Genomic DNA, 19,793 nt, shown 5'->3' on the forward strand with positions numbered 1-19,793 from the left:
GGGCTCAAATTTAAACCAACAGTGCTAAGTTAAAAAATATAATCAATTGGACATCTTTTGGGGAAATATGGTTATAGCAGGCTTTGTGGGACTTGTCTGTTCAGGTCTTCATTTCCAGTAAGATGACAGCTTGCTAATAAAACAGACCAAATATCTCAAAGCCAGTCAGCCCCATCAACAACCGACTACATAATTTCCCTGTGGCAGAGGAGAAAAGCGTCCTGTTTAACAGCACTGCCTTTTGGATAAAATAGTGAGCATTACTGGCCAGCACAGCTGCATTACCCAAACAAAGCATCCCAATTCTGCTGGCACAGGTGACCCCTTCACTTCTCTAAAACTTACACAACCAGTTCTCCTCTGCTGGCACCAGGACGTGGCAGAAGGCAAGCCTCCTGATAAGCACAACCGCTTAACGCCCATCTTCACTGCTTCTAAACAAAGGGAGCCTTCAGCTGCACAGGCTCTTCCTGGAGTCACCTGTTCCAGGAGCCTACAGCATAGGTCCCTCTGGGAACCTACAAATATCAACAAATAAATAATGGGAAAGACTGAAAAATACACTGACATTTGAGCCTGTCTGTGTCTTGATTAGAAATAGCCAAGAGTCCCACACATGCAGCAAAAAAGCACGTTTTCACATTCCTGGTCCTTTTTTTAGGATATTACAGTACCGTCAGAATTTGGAGACTTTTCTGTAGTAGCCAGAAGATGACAGAAACCAGACAAAGTAAATCCCTTGCAAAACACATAATAGCTGATAAAACAACAGCAACATTGGTAGGATAACTGAAATCGTCCTGAGCTATTCAGGAAGCCTTGCTGAAAGCTGCTGCAGGCCTAGAGGGGCAAACCCAGCATTGAGCTGCAAGGAGAACTCGAGTTTTGTGCCACGCTCCATCGAGGTCTCCTCAGGCAGAGTTTAGGTCAGTTCAGCTGAAAAGTCATTTATTGGAACCTCGAGCCTGGAAAGTTGTCTGGCCTCCAGAAGAGCCTTGCCAAGCTGCAGTTAAGGCAGAACAGAGAGTTGCTAGAAGCTCGAAATCAACCTTGTTAGCTGTATAAGTCAGGATAGTGCTGTTTATCTCAGAAAACACTGTCTCAGAAAACAAAGTTTAGTCTCTAATAAACTATGAATACATACACGCAAAGTTACAAAGGTACTCACTTTTATAACAGACAAAGCTTATGCTGCAGACCAAAGATAAACCCTTTTACTATCCCACATTTCTTCACAACTATCTCAAAATCAGGTGTTAATCTGAAGGAGAACGTTCCTTTACAGCTGCTTTTCCTCAGAAGCATTCCTACAGTTTCTAAGGTGACTACAATGAGTTGAAGACCTCTGTGTCCAAACAAAAAAATACAAAGCTGGTGAAGGGTCTATGAAACAAGTATAGTAATAACATAGCGTACAATCAGCCACCAAAGACAAAGCTTTACACTGAAAAAGCTCTTCAGATGCTGAACACTGAAAACCTACCCATAAACACTGAACACAAGCAGTGCTCTAAGAGTGTTTTCCCTACCTCAGAATAACACAACTGACTGTCACGCTGACTTGAGTCACACGACTACCCATATGCTCGAATAAAGAAACCCGGCAGACTCTCCATCGCCCATGAAGTTCTAGCCCCTGCTTTCAAAACTCTATGAATTTTGTCCAACAAAGCTCTCCCGGTAAGACATTCACAAAGTGAGCACCTGGCTTTGGAGAGCCCCAGCCCAAATCCTCCCCATGCTATAGCCAGGCTCCCTCTTCTGTGCTCTGAATCTACCCCATGATTCACTGTCCTCTTTAAACAGTGACCCTAAAAGACCACGATAACCAGTTCCCCAAAGGTTAAAGTATCCTCTTGGGGTACAGATGTGGGTTCAGTCTTCCTCACACTGAGTAGGTAAGCAGCCCAAGTTTCCCACTGTCAGGGAGATGTCTCTGCCCACGGATCATGTGCAAGGAGGCAGGTACTTCCTTTCCTCTTATGCTCCAATAAGCATCAGCATGAGAAGCCCAGGCAGACTGAAGCTTGGAGAGATGGAAACACAGAACTTCCTTCTTTCCTTCTCATGGTGCCCATTCATGGAAAGAGAGAAAACTGCAAAGTTGTGCTTTCAAGGCATCTGAATGCATGGATGCTGTGATCCCATCCTCTTCCATGCTCATCCACATGGTCCTTTCCTCCTGCTTAGTGCTGAAATCAGTACTTATTTATTTCTTTATCTGATTTAGCAGAAGTAAACAGCCCAAGCAAAGACTCCCAGCTTTCCACAAGTTAATCTCCCTAAGATGGCTCACTGCAGGGTCAGAGGAGCAAGACTGCATCACAGCCAACTTAGATCCATGTCTAATCATTGCTATGTCCAGATCAGGGGCATGCTTCTCAGCGAAATTCCAACCCCTTCACTGACCATGCTTCAGCTCACAGCATGAAGCCATCTCACAGCAAGCAACTCAGATGTCTTCACACTGAAACTTAAATTAGAGACAGGCATCACAGGAGTAGCCTCATTGAACTTTAATCACTAATAAGCACTAAATCCATGGGGTGAGACCGAAACCAGGATGACATGGAGGTGTTGAAAGCATGCAGGTCCCTAAAACCAGGGGTTTTCCCCTACAGGTCCACTTTTCTTGCCCCTCCCCGCTTACTGCTTCACACATTGCCAAAAGCTGCCCTGAAACGACACCTCAGCATAATGCATAAGTGAGCAAAGCCACTGGATTCCTGCCAGCTCTTACGCTAGGGATGTGGTTCCGAGCTGGTAAGAACTGAACACGGAAAGAGCACATTTAGCTAAGAGACCATGCAGCCGACCCTCACTTTCCAGGCCAGCTCACGGCAGCCTTCAAGAAGCCAACAGGTTTAAGCAATGGCACGTGGAACCACAGCTGGTTCCAGCAAGCTCAGCTGTGCAGCCACTGCATTCACGCTCCACATGAAGGACTTGCAAAACAGCTGCGTCACCGCAACCTACCTCAGTGCTAAGCATCACAAGCAAGATCTTCTGCCTTCAAACCAGCCCAGAAGGAAGTTGGGCACCTTGTGTACAGCCTCAGAAGTACCGGTGACACATCGCAGAGCCATTGCCAACTGTGCCTGCTCCCAGATGAGCTATCCCAGCCACATCACTTTGTTCCCCATCAGCATCCCTACGCTGCTTCCTGCTGCTGCAGCTCTCCTCACCCACACCTACCCACCACAAGGAAGGGATGTGGCAGAGGAGATGGTATTCAGTTCAAGGTGATGCTGGCCTCATGTTTAAATATTCACTTCAAGTTTTGTTTAAAGCAAAGTGCTCTCAGCTATCAGGATTCTTTATTAATTTATAATAAGAAACACCATGCCAATGGAATTGAAAGATATCTGTGCCACTCTGCATACATTTTCTTTTAAGTATATACAACTGAACCTCAATTAGCTGTCAAATAATTATTGCATTTGTGGCTTATTTCCTAGGTAGATAACCTAAATCTGTAGCATTTATTAGCCTATATGCCTGACAAACAAATACTGCTTTCCAGCAACACAGGTCCCCTCCATACAAATAAATACACACTGTTGGATCCAAACAGATTCCATATAACACCAGCTCAGCCACAACCACCCAGACTCTGGGAGCATCACAAACACCCTGCTGCCATCTGACAGAGCCTGCTCCATTTGGAGAGACAGCCTTTTTACTCACTCCAACACAGCCCGCAGCTGGGCAGGCTAATTAGGTTCGGCGCAGCATTAGACGAGCACGCAGCCACCACGCTGCAGGGCCAGGCCAAATTCTCAACAAGCCCCAGGAGATCCTCCAGTGCAGGAGCTCAGACAGAGCATGGCCCCAGCCTGAGCTCCCGTTCACACAGCTCAGTGCCTGGACACCTCAGTCTTCCAGCTCCATCCCTGCTTCTATCAGATTTTAAGAAGTCTTTAACTTAGAGAGGAACTTAAAAATCAAGTCCTTTCAATCAAAAACCATGGTAAATGTCATAAAAAACGTATCATTCTTAAAGTATACAGCATCTTTTTACTATCAGAAGTCACTGAATGTATGAGGTGGTTTGCAAGACCAGTTAGAAACCCAATGAGTTTCACTGCTAAGGGTATTTTATGCTGTTCTGTTTTTTTAGGATGAAAATAAATCAAACTAAACACACAAGAGTAAAAAAAAAAAAAAAAAAAAAAAAAAAAAGGCTTTCAATCATACTGTGCAAGTCTCACATTATCCAGTATTGCCTCTGGGCCTTTATTTGCCCAAATCTCAGCATCAGCAGTCCAGCTACTGTCAGCTTCCCATTTTGATTAAATACTTCGAGCTTCAAGGCAAAAAATAAAAATAAAGGAGGGGAAGGAAAGAGCCAGACTAAAAAGCTGTTCTGTTCTTTTTCTAAAGCATGGAGTCCCAAAACGTTTCACTCTAACGGTAAACACAGAAAATTTTTGTACTGTGATTTTACCTGAATGTTAGATATACACAAAGAGAAGTATGTATCAGCAACTGGCTTTATCACACCCTCTTTCAGAGACATCCTGATAGGAGACCCACACAATCTGTCAGAGCCCTTAACGAAGTTTCTCACACTCCCAATTTTACTTCTACAACAGACGTGCAACTCTGCAGAAGTTGGCCAAGCTGAATGCAAATCGACTTCTCCCATACATTCCCAGTGCTATGCCACTGACACCCCAGTCATTATCTCTAGACAACCTGATTCCCAGACAGCTCTAGTCACTGCTGAAGCCAGTGACAAAGCAAAATTTGAGTAGTTTTGCTTTTTTCTTCTTCTTTCCTTTCCACACCCCCCACAAGTGTCTGATAGTCTTCATTACTCTCTGCAACTTGCCCTATGCTGCACCACCACCAGAAACACTTTCTGTGTAGACCAGTAATCCTGCTACTGCAATAGCTTCCCTAAAAAGCAGGAAAACAAAACCAGCAGTCTGCCTGTGAGACAGCTGAAAGCCAGGAGCCTTGGTTCTGCCTGTGCAGAGCTGCTCCATCTAGAAGTCACCCTGGATTCACCTGGCATTTGGCACAGGTCTGGTAAGTCAATGGTAGGTTCTTCAAGAAACGACTTGACACGTATCTAACAAGAGATTCTATCTATTTTTACAGACCATAAATATTGAAGGAATTAGGAAAATGCACTACTGAAAACGGTAACGAGAAGCTCATTTGCATTCTAACAGTAAATCTCAAATGACAGCTTCTCAAGCTGGCTCCAGTACAATTAGCAAGAAACTTTGTGAAGGAAATTAAATACAAACACTGCAGCAGAAATCCTGCCTAGCAGCCTGCCCCAAAGCACCAAAGATGCAAACACCGCACGCCTCATTTTCCTACTCTATTCTCCCTTAGCTTCTGAAGTGTCTACCACTGCGTATGAGCAGATAAAACAAGTTTTAAAAATAAGAGTTTAGTTTTGTATGTTTGTTTCCCTCTCAATTCCCTTAAGCTCTCTGAGCAAGAATTACCAGGCTCTCCCCACCCCTCATTACAGGAATGTGTCAAGAGAAGACAGGAGACAGGAAGCATCAGAGGAAAACCAGCACTAACTGCAGGTATCACGGACTGCCTGTGAAAACACACAAAGTGTTTTACCTGGGGAAAAAAAATACTTTAAACAGAAAGTGATGTTTTATGTTACCTGCTGTTTCTTTCACTGTGTCCGAGTAGAGCTCGCTGTAAGGAAGCAGCATGGAAATGAGAGAGGTGACACCTGCAGGAAAGGCAGCAAACGTCTTTACAAGTACAGCTGAAGAATTGCTGCTAAGCTGATAAGCACAGAAAACCAAGGATCTCAAAGGGCACAGGGAAATGTGCTGAGAAATAAAAAAAAATCCTCAAGCCATGACTCAGATACTGTTCTGTATATAGACTTACACCTCTTCCTCTATCCCTTCCCTGAATTTTATAATATCTATTTAGTAAAACATTCAACATCCAAGGTGAGTCACAGAAAATCTGCCTACAGAAAAACTGCCAAGAAGCTCTGAGCAAGAAGATAAACATATCTCACTCGGATCTAGTTCAAATCCTAAGCACCAAATAAGCAGAAGTGCTACAGGGTCAGCAAAGGGGTCACGCCACATTTCCAGGTTTGTTAGCATTTTTCCCTCCAAACCTCCACTAAATAGTTAATTAGCACTTAAAAATACATGTGAAAGTTCAGTTGCTTGTCTTAGCTAGAAATCTTTTCACAAAGTTACCAAAAAATATCTGTATTTGTTACATAAACGTTTCCTTCCTTCTGTATCAGGGCTCCATGATACTACAAAAGCTTCAGCTCCTCCTGCAGACTGTTGTGAGGACTCCTCTGGCCAAAAAGGACAGAATGATCAGAGCTCCAGGTTACAAATGCATAAATGACAAAAACAAGAAAGTCTCTGAAAGCTTTCTGGGTTTAAACCAAAAGAAAACTTCTTTCACACTACCCCAAAAAAATGCAAAAATGCTTTAATACACAGTCTACAACTTGGAACATATCTCATTCAGAATGACAATTTGTATTTCTGCAAACATGGCAAGAAGCTGGCTTTGAAATAAACTTATGGAAACTTAAAAGCATCATTCGGAGCATGCATAAAGTGTTCTCTTCAGCTTTAAAAACAGGAATGATGCAATAGTCTGAGTGGTCCCAGACTGGGATCTTTCAAAAACCACAAAATATGCTTAGCATTAGAACAGAGGCAAGTGCTCCTATCTGACTTCACACTGTCAGGATGGCCCACACTAATTATTGCATTAATGAAGTTAATTTACTTTCTAGTGCGAACATTTCAGTCAATATAAAAATTGAATTGTTGATTGAAAAGCACAGTTACAAATCCTTATGCAATGGATTTTTACAAAAGCCAGTCAAAACCACAAACGCTCAAGGGCACCCTACAGCCCTAATCAGATATTTTTTAAAGATGAAGTTGCTTCGTTAGCTCAATTAGGTTCTAAAATTCAGGAAATCAAGTCATTTAAACACTCATTTGTAACTTGAATTTTGAAGGGATTTAACCATATCTTATTAAGATTATGATTTAAGTCAGCATGGTTTGCAATATTGGGAATCACAGGGGGAATAAAAAAGGTCTGAAAGGACCCCTGGAAGTCACTAACTCCAAACTTGTCACAGCAAGGCAGACCTCAGAGTCCAAGCAAGTCACTCAAGGCTTTGCCCAGCTCAATCTTGAAAGTCTTCAAAGGATGGAGGTAACACAATCACACCCAGGTACCTTTCTGAGATGAGTGTGTTGGCATTCCTCTTGCATTTCAATAGAAAGGGGACCAAAACTGGACGTGGTATTTTAGATACAGCTTTGCAAATGCCAGGTAATAGAATCCTAGGTTGGAAAAGACCTCTATGATCATGCCATCCAAGCACCAACTTGAACCTCCAAGTCCCACCACTAACTGGTGTCCCTTAGCGCCCCAAGCACTATCAGCAGGGACTGCCAGCTACTCCCCGGTCAAAGCCACCTGCCAGCAAGGCCAGTCCCAGATTTTCCCTTTGACCCCTTGGTGCTGGATTTTCTCTTTCACTCATTTCTAGGACTTACAGGAGGCTCCTGTTGGCTCAGTGCCCCCAGGGCACACCAACCATCCCCTCCTTGCTCAGCGTGCGGGGAGGACACACCATCCTATCATCTGGGCAGCTGGATATCATCACCAGCCCCGTACCAGCCCGAGGAACACCAAGTCAACGGCTACCAGTTTGGCCTTGAACTGTTGACTGGTTGGCTTGGGTCCCAGCCTCCCTCCCTCCTTGCAGTCATCTAGACTATTTCTCTTCCATTTGGCAAAATGCCACGGGCAACAATGTCAAAAGCCTTGCCTGTATATAAGAGCTCATTCTCCCTTTGTCCACAGAACCAGTTGGGTTATCATAGAAAGGAACCACGCTGTTTAAGTCATTTGTCTTCTGGAAATCCATGGTGGCTGCCCTGTCACCTCCTTACCCTTCGTGTACCTGGAAGCAGTTTTCCTGAGGGTCTGCTCCCTCGCTTTGCCAAGGACTGAGGTGAGGCTGACTGCCCATACCCCCAGGTCCTCCTCCTCACCTCTGATCAAGAAAGGAGGAGTAACCCCAGAATGTGACGAAGACATGAAATTGAACTAGAAAATAAATACAGAATCTTGCTAGGTATCCACAGGATGTGTTTTGTGGAACACAAGTTTCATCTTGCTGTTATTATATCCAGTCTTCTGCTAGGCACTCAGAATGGAGAAGTTAGGTCTGCCCCCAGGCTTTCCATACTTGAATATCATCTTGTACACCTTGGAGAAAATCAAGCTCACATGAGCATGCCTGTCAGCCAGTTTTCCCCCTTGTATACCTGTTTGGTTGAGACATGTCAGATTAATGTCTTAAAATAAGTGTTATACCTTTTTTTTCCCCCCCTACCCTAACACTCCTACTCCTTTAACCTGCTGGTTGGCTAACCATCAAATATGCAGCCTGGAAACAGCTACAGCATGTGCTGTGTCTTGCGTAGCTAATTGATAGTAACACAGAACTGCAGGTATTTAAGGAATTTAGGGAGGGAACAGAGACATTACAGAAGGTTATGAAAAACTGTCTGGGGCTCAGGATAGTGCTCATTGCAGTCAGGAGAGAACTAAGCACAAGTTCATAGAAAGCTTATCATCATCTCCACTCTCCTCACCACATTCTCCTGAAGAAGCAGTTCCGATTCCAAAAACCACAGGAAATCCCTTTAGACTGTCCCCATGTGTTTCATAACTACCGAGCACAACCCTGGTGACCCAATTACACATGCAGACAATAAATAATAATAGTAATAATAATAATAATAATAATGCACGTGGAGACAATGAACAATATAACTTCAGCTTTTTTTTTTTTTTTTTTTTTTTAATTAGGTCAGGATTTACCACTTCAGCCACTACGTAGAACTGCAATACAGCAAGACACGAGGTAAGAAATCAGTATGGGCTTCTCGCTGCATGGAGATGGCAGGCTGTCTTACTCTGACAGCACATTTTGTGTTTTATAAATAGATTTACTTCACCTCCTATTCATCAAGCCTGAGTCTTCCTGTTACTAGTTACCTACTGGGACATGTTTTCTTCTAATACATACATTACAAGCCATTTACATTATATCCATGTATTTCATGATTTTCTTTCATAAAAATACAGCACTAAGACTGAAAGATTTTTCCACTTCAGACTCTCCCTCCCCGTGCTGAAGGAGGCAGTGTATTTTCAGAATCACGTGTAATTTGGCTCAAGCCTATAAAGCACCATATTTGCTTTTTGAGAGCAAAAGAGCATAGTTTATAATTTATGCTTAACACAAATACTTTATTCTGCTGTTTGCAAACACTTTTGGAGAAGATCTGCGGTCTCCTTATCTACCATAACTATGACAGTATGGGATTAACACACTCACCTTCTTCCTAATGTGTACTTACGCCCTACAGCATTTTTATTTCCAAACAGAATCCCATTTTTACCTCACTTCAGAAAAGCTCTAATTTGCCTGGGACACTGAAGTTCCCAACAGTCCATGGCCCACTCTCCCAATGATTATCTGAAGCTGCAGACACTCCCAGGCAGCTTGGAAGTATAGCTAAATTTGTGAAGTTGTACTTTAAAATCCCCCAACAAGAGACTTAACCAGTTACAAGACCAAACAGATGGGGGTCTGCTTTTCAGGAACAGTTGCTTTAGCCATTTTTTTTAGAGAGCATAGACTCTTACAACTAGACCAACAATATCTGATGATGATAGAGTGACCCTGCATGCTTTCTCTCCCTACTTCTCACACCACTGCCTCTTCCCTTGCACTGGTCTCACGCTGTTGGAGGGTGTGCCGGTTTAATTTGCTGCCAAACCAGCCAGCTGGTTCTCTTCCAGTTGGATTCAGCTCTGGCCAGTTTCTTCTACTAGATCATCCCAGGGACACATGATCACTAAATCTGCCAGAAGGGAAGATTAAAGAAAGCATTGATAAAGTCCTCAGGCAGGGAATGACCATGTCTAGAAGTGATGGATCCAGCACTTCCCTTGGCAACTTGTTCTAGTGGTTAATAGCTTCACTGATAGATAAGATATCGGTAGATATCGGTAAGATAAATTATACTGCTGTTTGCACATGTTTTAAGTTTTAGGTAGTTAATATTACATTTATCTATTTTTGACAGTGCTAAATAAGCCAACTTCCACAAAAGCATTCAAATAATGGGGATGTTCAAACAATGAGAGTTCAGAAAACGTTCAAATAATGAGAGTTTAGCCCAGCTGAGGAGACACAGAAGGACAGAGGTATACTTTCACAAGCCATACTCAGGCTGCTTCTCAATACAGACAGACTACTGAGAACAACAAAAACCAAACCCACAGAAACAAAAAATACCTCAACAACAAGTTCCAGTTGTTTATGAAGTATTTTCCCTTTAAAGCCATTATGAAGTCGATAAAGACACGGGCATAGCTTAAAAATGGCTAACATGGATAGAGGAAAATGACTAGAAGTTTTAGAATAGCCTTCTAAAATCAAGTACAAGAGAGCTATGAAATTATCAGTTTGCTGGATCATGGACATTACGGAGAGTGATTAAGATAGACTCTGAGGAGAAATTAAATGTTTCAGCTTGAATCGAGTGCAAAGTAACCGCAGGCTACACTGTACAAGGTGAGATTCTCTCCCTTCCCTGGCCCCTGAAATGTATTCCCACCCCCTCTCTCGCACAGGAGGTAATGACTGCGCAGTCGGAGCAAGGCCATTCGGCCTGCCGACAGGGCGGTAAACCAGGCAGAGCAGTTTCCCCCACATCAGGCAGCTTATCAGCTCTCACCACGGCCTCATAACCTCCAGAGCCAAAAGCAAGACAGGGAGAGTAACCGCAAAGCTTCGGCCCTTTGTGGCAGCAGCCTGGAGTTATCTCCAACAAGGCACAGCACGAAACTGTACCCACAGGATGACTTTCAGAGCAAGTCCAATTACGTGCCAGTCAGCCCTACAACAAAGCCCTTCCCAACTAGAGATACAGCTTCAGAGTTAAATGATGTGATTTGCCTTTACTAAGAGTGAAAGCTTTATGAAACCAGCGGTTTCATTTCTCAGAGCAGCAAAGATGAAGACTTTTCTCTCCCCGGTCCCAAAAAAAACACATTGCATGGGAATGACTCAAACCATTCTGACAAGTTTGCTCATTGTTCTATTTTTGCATTTTTCCTGAAAAAAAAAAAAAGCAGAAACAATGCGGCTTAGGAAAAAGAAAAATAGGCTAAATTAGGGTATATCAATACGTTTCCAATAAATACAACTGAACTCAAGTTATAAGAATCCTTTCCACCAGGCTTTATTTCAGCTAATGCTATAAATGAACGCCAGCTGACTCTGCTTTAAGTAACTACCTCACCTTCCTCTTGCTTCCATCCCTTTTTTTTTTTTTTTTTTCTTTTTTGCAGCCATGAGCTTCCTCTCAATTCCTGCAGAGCCAGCCTAGCTGAAAGCTATTTCAGGAAGACAGGGAAGTTTCAGATGATTCAGCTTGTATAAACAAGGAAAGAGGACAATGATCACTGGCCGGAGCTAAGTGAAGGGTGAGACTTAATTTCAGCACCAGTTTAAAATGCTCAAGCTTCATATACAGTCAAAAACATGTGACTAAGGCTGACCACTTAATAATTTTCTCCAAAAGGTAAAAATTGATGACTTAGAGTCTTCTTTAGATGGTAAGTCAGGCAAATTTCCAGGAACTCTGGAAAAACTGCTTTCTTAATTTAAAATAATAATAATTCCAGTCCAGAAAAAAAATCTATTTACGGCTGCTGAGATGTGGCTGCTGCAGAAGCAGCAACAAAAAGAATACAGAGAGTGCTCAGTGCCGCTTCATTCCAAAGCCATTTGCATATTTCTCTGCTATCAGAAGGTATCACGTTCATGGTGATTTCAGTCCTGTTCAGAAAATAGCACGAGCTTAAGCTATTCCAATAACTTAAAAGTATATTTTATCTGGTTGAACCAACAAAGGTGATAAAATTGATTCTGAGTTTCTTAAAAAATAACGTCAAATTTAAACTCAAAGTTCTACGTTCACAAAGCTATTTGGTACCATGACACATGAACATACAGATCCCTGCTTCGTCCTCCAGTCAACAGAGCTCCAGCTGCAAGCTTCTCCTGTAACATCACAAGTCAGTGCTGTCCAAACTCATGAAATAACAGCAAAATGCCTTATTCTGGTTTTAAATATTCTCAAGCCAAAGATTTTTAGCAACAACAGAAAAAATATATTTATCATTTTCCAAATATCAGGTTGCAGAGATTTGTTTAATATTTCAACATTAATATTAGATTTGAAATGATTGCACTGAAAGCAAACTTGCCTAACAGCTTGTTATACCTTGATTGCATTATAGGTAATAAATGTTCCTTTAAGAAAAGTTAACTTAATATTCTAGGTGACCTTGCATGATATTTACTTCAGTGTCTATTATCCAGAAGTGGAAAGATTTAACTCATTTGGAAGACACATACTGTGATGCTTCCTTCAGTCTGATTTAGGACTTGGCAGTCACAGGCCCTAGCTATTTCAGGAAATGCAGATATGCTGCTCAAAAACATCTACAATACATTATTTTAGTCATTCAGGTTTCCTGAAAAAGCAACATTTCGTACTGACTTTATATGAAATCAATTGTGCATACGGCTAGAGCAATAAAATGAGATCCAAGCCCAAAATAGTTGTTACTATTAGTCAGAGAAAGTAAATATTTGTGCTGGCGCCACAATATTATTCAAATAAATTACAGTTTATGCCAAGAATCACAGAAAAAATTAGGCCGACAGGAACCTATGGAGGTCACCTAGGTGAACATCCTGCTGAAAGCAAGGCTAGCTTTGAAATTATGGTACACTTTTATTTAACAGAGCAAGCAATCACTCGAGAAAGTAGGTGACCGAGCAGATAGTTCTAGTACTTCAGCCCTGCTAAAAATCCTTGTGACAAGAAGCTGAGGGCAATGCAGAAGCAGGTTTAAGCTCACCCCATCACAGGGACAAAGTTGCACAGAGCTATTTCTCATTACTGTGTGTCTAGGGAGACTGCAAAGGCACAAAGTTAACATTTGTGGGGCACGTGGAACTTTTCAGATCACTCACAGTCTGACAGCTTGGAGTAGAAGAGAAAAATCAATGCTTACAGACAGGAAAGGAAAAGCTGAATGTAATTTAACTACACTACAGGAGGCTATTTCAAATCCTTTAAAAAGGAACAGAGACAGCTCAGACTTGTTTTAAGTGCCCAGGTTGCAAACACAGATCAGACACCCTCTATTAGCTACAGGTCAGCCATTCTCAGCCACCAGCTTTCTGCTAGAAATAGCTATAATCCAGATCCACTAGCAAAAAAAAAAAAAAAATCATTTGATCATCATACCTACTTCTGTCAAGTTGACCTGAGTCACTTTAGGCACTTCTACTGCTCTTCTTTCCTAATAAGTCACTTTTATGAAACTGGGTTAGAGAACTACTGTGCAAGCAGTCACATGTGATAGCATATCTGCGGAAATAGAACTGACAGAAGAGCTCAGCACCAACAGCCAGACAGGGACAGACTGGAGCAATCACCCAGCTTAGCCCCAGACAGCACGGCATACCCAACCACGTATTTTGTGTGTGCATGCAGCCAAAAGACACTAAAAAGCTAACACAGGGAGACAACAGAGCCAAGGAGGTCAGCAAAGGTGAAGAGACTTCAAAGGCAAGATGCTATCTAACTGAAACAAAACACTAAGAACTGCTAGGAAAACAAAAGAAAACCGAGGAAGCAAATATAATTACGTCCCTGTGTGGAGTTAGTCTCGAACAAAACATCTCTAACATCTCTTCACAAGATTAAAGTGGCATCAAAACTTAAAAATTAAAATTAAAAAACTCACAAAGATGACCAGCATGTGTGTGTTTCCTCACACAGGAGGAAAATAAAGGCATGAAGATTTCTCAGTCTGAAAGACAAATGGCTCCAGGGGATCAAAACCAAACCTGCAAGGTAACTATAAGGAGGTCAGCAAGCAAGCAATCTGCAATTTCTAAGAAATACAGAGACTTCAGGCTGAGAAAGCAGCTTTAGGGGAGAGAGGGGAAAAATGCACACAGACAGGAAGCATTCCCTCACACACACACCCCATTCATGTTAAATACTCTCACTGCCGCAGGAAGCTGTGGAGGGCAGGAGCCACATTCCTCCCAGCCCCACTTGTACAAGTCCCTGATGGTCTGTCACTATGGGTTACAAGATTCAGTCAAACTCCAAACACCTTTCAAAAAGTCCCAAAGTTACCAATTGCTTGCCAACACCTTTGAGAAAGTCCATAAATTAGTAATAGCCAGGCAATGGGTGATGCCAGAAAATGGAGAAGATCCCGCGGCTGACCTGCTTTACATATCCTTTTCATAAACCTACCACAGACAGTGCATCAGCTCTTTCGTTTTCTTTCTTTTGGGGATGGAGGGAAGCAGGCATGAGCCAAGCCAACAGCCTCTAGCAGGCTTTCATGGGATTTCTCCTCCACCATGACACAAACCCTGTAACCACCAACTCCTTCCAGCCACAGGGCAGCAGACTGTAGCAGCTTAGACATTTCTCTTCCAGAGGTCATCTTTCCCTTATTTTCCCTTACAGTTTTGTCTAGAATACAAAAAAAATGATAAGAAAGCACTTTGCTCAACATTGCCAGCCAGCCTGTCAACATTACATGCAGCAACAACCGTAATACAGACAAGCTGCTTCATTTAGCAATATCTTGGACTTCTGATTAAGTCATTTTATTCTTCAGTAGCTTACTGTAAATAAAGTTCAACTGCACACTGCATCTGACACATTTCTCAGTAAAAATACTCACTGAAGGACTCATACCTCTTTTATCTTCACCAGTTACAAGAACAAGCATTGTAGTAATGTTTCATTAGTTTTTGTAATGCTGCTAGTGAATATTCAACCTCTCACTGTCCCTGTGATAATACATTAAAAGCATTCAGTCTACTTAAAAAAAAAAAAGACCTAGATTTTTTTTTTGTTGCAATAGGAAGGTAAAGAAAGCAAAAGACCTCATGCAAGTTTAATGCTCAATGAAATTTAAAATATATTTGGTCTACAGAAACTGTTTCATATTTGTACTCATTCTGTTAGCAGTGAAGAAGCGTGTCCAGCTTCTTTAAGTATTACACACAGTTTTCCAAAGATGAAGTGCACCAAATTCAGATATATTAACTCTTGGGAACCACAAATCTGTCAGCACTGATTTTTGCCAATGAAGTAAAGGAAAAAAAGGGTAAAACTGCATGTAGCAAAAGTCCATGAAATTTCAATGTATCACTGCGGTAGAGTATCAACTGTTGCTACAATATTTCATTCTTAGTTGTGAAGAGACACAGAAATTATTTGTACACTGCAAATTCAGCTCAATCTCCTTGATAATGCCCAAATTATATAATCGTATAATTTATCAACTATAATTAGGAAAATTACCTGCTATCCAGCCATAGAAATAAACAGGAAAGATGTCATAATGCAACTCTACTTCCCTCTAAAATGGTTGTCAACCATGGGTAGCAAACATATGATTCAATCAATAAAAAGATCTTTCCCTAGAACATCTGAACATTTTTCCCTTAAATTCATCTACTTTCCATCTATTTGTAGAACCACGTATCAAATCCCCATGATTAATGCAGTACAGAAGGCAAAGAATTATAATGACAGAGTAATCACATAACAGGGCATCATCGGTGGCTTTACAGAGTCTGTGTTTGTCACCACCGATAACTTCCTCCTCCTCGCCATCATTCACATGCTCCTGCAACATTCATTTCCAACATTATAAGAACATTAAAGTCCCTGTTTCAAGGCACTTGGTATTTCTGTCCTTCCACTTTTGGTTTCCCCCGAATCATATTCCTCCTCTGGTTCCCCATGAATCTTAGAAAACCATGCATTTGTCAAATACCTCCACGATTTCCTCCAAGCCATCCCTGACATACAAAACCTCCTTCAGAGGCTGGCATAAAAGACAAACCATCTCTTATCAAGAGCCAGCTCTACCATGACGTCAGTAATAAAGTAATTAAATAATGGCTTCTCAGAATAAATGCAAAGCCATCACTAAATACAGCTAGTGTAGTGCCAACTAAAGTTAGGTCTTTTTTCACTCTAATTTTTGGAGATGTTTTACTGTATATTCTTCCCCATTTTTCAGTCAGAAGAATTGAAAATTCTGAATATTTTGAATAAAGGATTAGACCTTGATAGAAAACCCTATTTAAAAGGCTCTGGGATCCTGCTATAATCATTTGCAGACATTTGCCAGCGTTCTGGCAGAAGCACTTCTAACGTAATTGCACAGGCACACAAATTGTTATGGTTATAATAATCCACGCAGTAACAATACTTGACACAGTTTATGGACCCACTCAATTCAGCCACCTATGGAGCAGTAATAACGTGCTCGCTACTGTAATCAGAAAAGACAGAGAGAGAAGACATACTTAAGGAAGAGTAAAGAAAAAAAAAACTACATCAAACATGGTTTAACAGTGATCATAGCCTGAAAACCAGACCAAGACCTTTATTAAAAGTCTTGGACAATATTCCCAACTGCACACTAATACTTTTAATAATTCGGACCTACTCTATGGAAACCCCCAGATATTTCACATTGCAACATTACACAGGGCTGAAAACGTTTAATTAGCATACTAAACCTTTACATTATAGGCAGTGCCAGCGCTGTCTGCTGCAATGACTGATGTAAACACTTCTTGCGAGTATGACAATGCAGCTCAGAAAGTACAAAATAATAACTCCTACCTATTCTGAACCATGAAAAAGTGATTTATTAAAGCTCTGCTTATGTCAGAGCCTGCAATACCGATCTCATTTTATATTTTCAGACCTCATTTTAAGCATGCTTTCAATACAAATTACTTTGCAATAGAAAATAAATGAAATCACTTCCTTATAATCCCAAGAAACACAAGTCAGGAGGAGCACGTATCGCTTCACTAACCGCGCATTTGATTCGCATGCCATGCACTTCTTCCCCTCTATTTATACATAAGGAGGAGGAAGAAAAGCTACGCAAAAACAACTTTGCTTCCACTTAAAAAAGCTTAAACCGTGCTCGTCAATGTGGCAGACTTGCACACAGCAGCCGACGTACACACACGCCTCTGGCACAAAACAAGCAAGCTACCACCGTGCACACCCCCCACAAGTACATTCAGCGGCTAAAATCGTACAGGGCAGTGCAGTGAGCAATTAACGTCATATAAGTGAGGGTAACCGAGACAGAGACGATGCACAATGGAAATTGGGGGGTGTCGGAATAAAAATACAGGAGCCTGATGAGCAGCATTTAAAACACCCCTTCATTTGTCCCTGTGCAAACACTGTTAAGTTATGGGTTCGGCCGAGCGCAGCCGATTGTTTCCAGCACAAACCTGATCTGGCACATTATAAAAATACAGCTATCTCAAGCAGCTGCAGCTTTGTTGTTTTTTTTTTTTTTTTTAACGAACACTTTAGTGGAAAAATGGGTGAAGCTGAAACCTAGCTGGGGAGGGGAAAAAGAACAACAAAACCCTACCACCTCGGAGGGGCTGGGTTTGACCAGAGCCGCTTTTACTCTTCGCCTGCTTCCTCCACCGAGCAGCCAGTGGCAATGCGGGACTCTGTGGCTCCAGAGTCCCCCATAAATCTCAGGAAACCCCATTTCCCTCATGATTTCTTCTGGGCCCCCCATTCCCCTCAGAGTCCTCCTGAGGAGCCCCCCAGGACCCCAGGCTCCCCTCAGGGCCCCTTCGCTCCCCTCAGAGGCCTCCTATTCCCCTCAGGGTCCCCTGTTCCCCTCAGAGGCTCCCCCGTTCCCCTCAGGGTCCCCTCAGGACCCCCTGCTCCCCTCAGATCCCCCCCAGAACCCTCCCGTTCCCCTCAGAGCCCCCCGGACCCCAGACTCCCCTCAGGACCCCCCCCGTTTCCCTCAGAGCCCCCCTAAGACGCCTCAAGACACCCCCGTTCCCTCAGGACCCCCTTAGGACCCCTCAGGACCCCCTTACTCCCCTCAAGACCCCCCCAGGACTCCCTCAGAGCCCCCCCACACCCCAAAAGCCGCTCCTTCTCCCACCTGCCGCCGACCCAGCCCCACACAAACCCACCTCTCCGCCGGCACTCGCCCCCCGCCCCAACACGTTTGCACCTCACCCATCTCCAGCGAGCTCCTCTCCCCTTTTTTGGGGGTTGTAAATCCCAAAACCTCCCCAGACAAAGCGGGGCAGGCACCCGGTGCGTGTGTCCCCCCCCCCCCCCCTTACCCCCTCAGCCTCGCTCACCCATGCTGCACCCGCCCGCCCGCCCGGCGGGGCTCGGCGGCTGCGGGTCCCGCCGTACTCGCTCAAACCGGGCACTGAGGCTCCATGCGGGCCGCTGAGGGCGCTGTGGGGCTGCTGCGGGGCCGGGGGGGGCGAATCAGACCCGTCCCGTCCCGTCCCGTCCCGTCCCGTCGCCGCCTTTCACCCCCCCTTTCCCCGCTGCCCGCCTCAGGCGAGCTCCGCCACCGGCGGCACCGCCCCCCCCCCCTCACCCCCTCCCACCCGCGACGGGAGGGGGGGGCAAATCTCGCGAGATCTCCTCCCCACGCTTGCTGCGGTTGCCAGGCAGGGTGACGTCACCGCCGCCCTCCTCGCTGTTGCCAGGCAGGGTGACGTCACCGCCGCCGTCCCCTCCACACAGACTCTCCCCCCGCACCCCCCACCACCACCTTCAATTCTTACCCCAAAAAACAGCGGTTTTGGGCAACCCACACACACAGCGAGGGGCAGGCTGTGGGGTCGTAGCGCTGAGGTCTTTCCTCCAAGCCCCCTGGGGGTACACCCGCTCCCACCCCAGGCTGCTCCTCACTTTTTGGGGGTGAAAGTCCCCTTTTTTAGCTTGGAGCGTGTGTAGGATTGGGCATTGGTTTGCAGTGGTTTAGGGTGGTTTGTTTTAATAAGATGTATTTGTAGAAAGGAGGGAAGATGTATTTCTAGAAAGAAGTATTCACGACATCATCAGGCTGCCACTGTTTAGGGTTTTTTTTGCGGGAAGTGCAGGAAGGGTGAAAACGACTACTTAGAGCTAAGCTGATTTAAAGAAAAACCAGTGACCCCAAGGCCAAAAGGACAAGTAAACACGGTGTGGTTTTGGTGAAAATCAGGGAGTAGAACACAGCAGGGCTCTCCGAAATTGATATTCTCCATCTTCCCTGCCACAGACATCCTTGTGTGAACGGCTCAAGAGCACTTGGAGCCAAGCTGGTGCCAAAATTAGCCTAAAAAGAATGCCAAGTATTTCCAGGAGTCAGCCCTTGCTTAGCATCTTCCTCATGGCATACAAGTAGAAAGTGAGTCAGATGAGTACTGAAGCACAATGTGGAGTATATGGGTGTAAACAAGCCTGTACCATATCATAGTAGGATGTCTGATCTCCTTCACCCTATTTTGATGCAGATTGTGCTTCCATTTCTTCCAACAGCAGAAATGGAAATGTACAAGTCATTGTGAGATTTTCCCTGAAGAAGTTGCAGTGTTGTCATCCTTAGAGTCTGAAGTCAATTCCAACAAAAATTTAGAAAATAACTTTCATGGTGGCAAATTATCCTCATCTGTCTTCTCTTTAGGTGGACGTTTGTTTTCCACTTCTGAAGAACTACATGCTAAATAAGGATAAAGGACAAGATGAATTGTAAATTTGATCCCATATTTGATCCCATCTCTAACTTTTTCAGACCTGCCTCAAGGCTCA

At 43.5% G+C, this 19,793-nt stretch overlaps 1 protein-coding gene across 4 annotated transcripts in view; it reads right to left on the reverse strand.

Annotated features, from left to right (window-relative positions):
- Nucleotides 1–18,489, reverse strand: part of CD2AP (CD2 associated protein) — a 74,173-nt gene extending 55,684 nt beyond the window's left edge. For 3 of the 4 annotated variants that reach the window (XM_032184446.1, XM_032184448.1, XM_032184449.1), the window contains exon 1: nucleotides 15,964–16,021. In XM_032184446.1, coding sequence (XP_032040337.1) covers nucleotides 15,964–16,021 — 58 coding nt within the window. Of the gene's footprint in view, nucleotides 1–15,963; nucleotides 16,022–18,343 lie in introns of those variants that run through there. The other variant, XM_032184447.1, reaches the window with a different exon arrangement.
- Nucleotides 18,490–19,793: the final 1,304 nt, after the last annotated feature.

The sequence above is a fragment of the Aythya fuligula genome, chromosome 3, assembly GCF_009819795.1.
Source record: "Aythya fuligula isolate bAytFul2 chromosome 3, bAytFul2.pri, whole genome shotgun sequence".
NCBI classification, from domain to species: Eukaryota; Metazoa; Chordata; class Aves; order Anseriformes; family Anatidae; genus Aythya; species Aythya fuligula.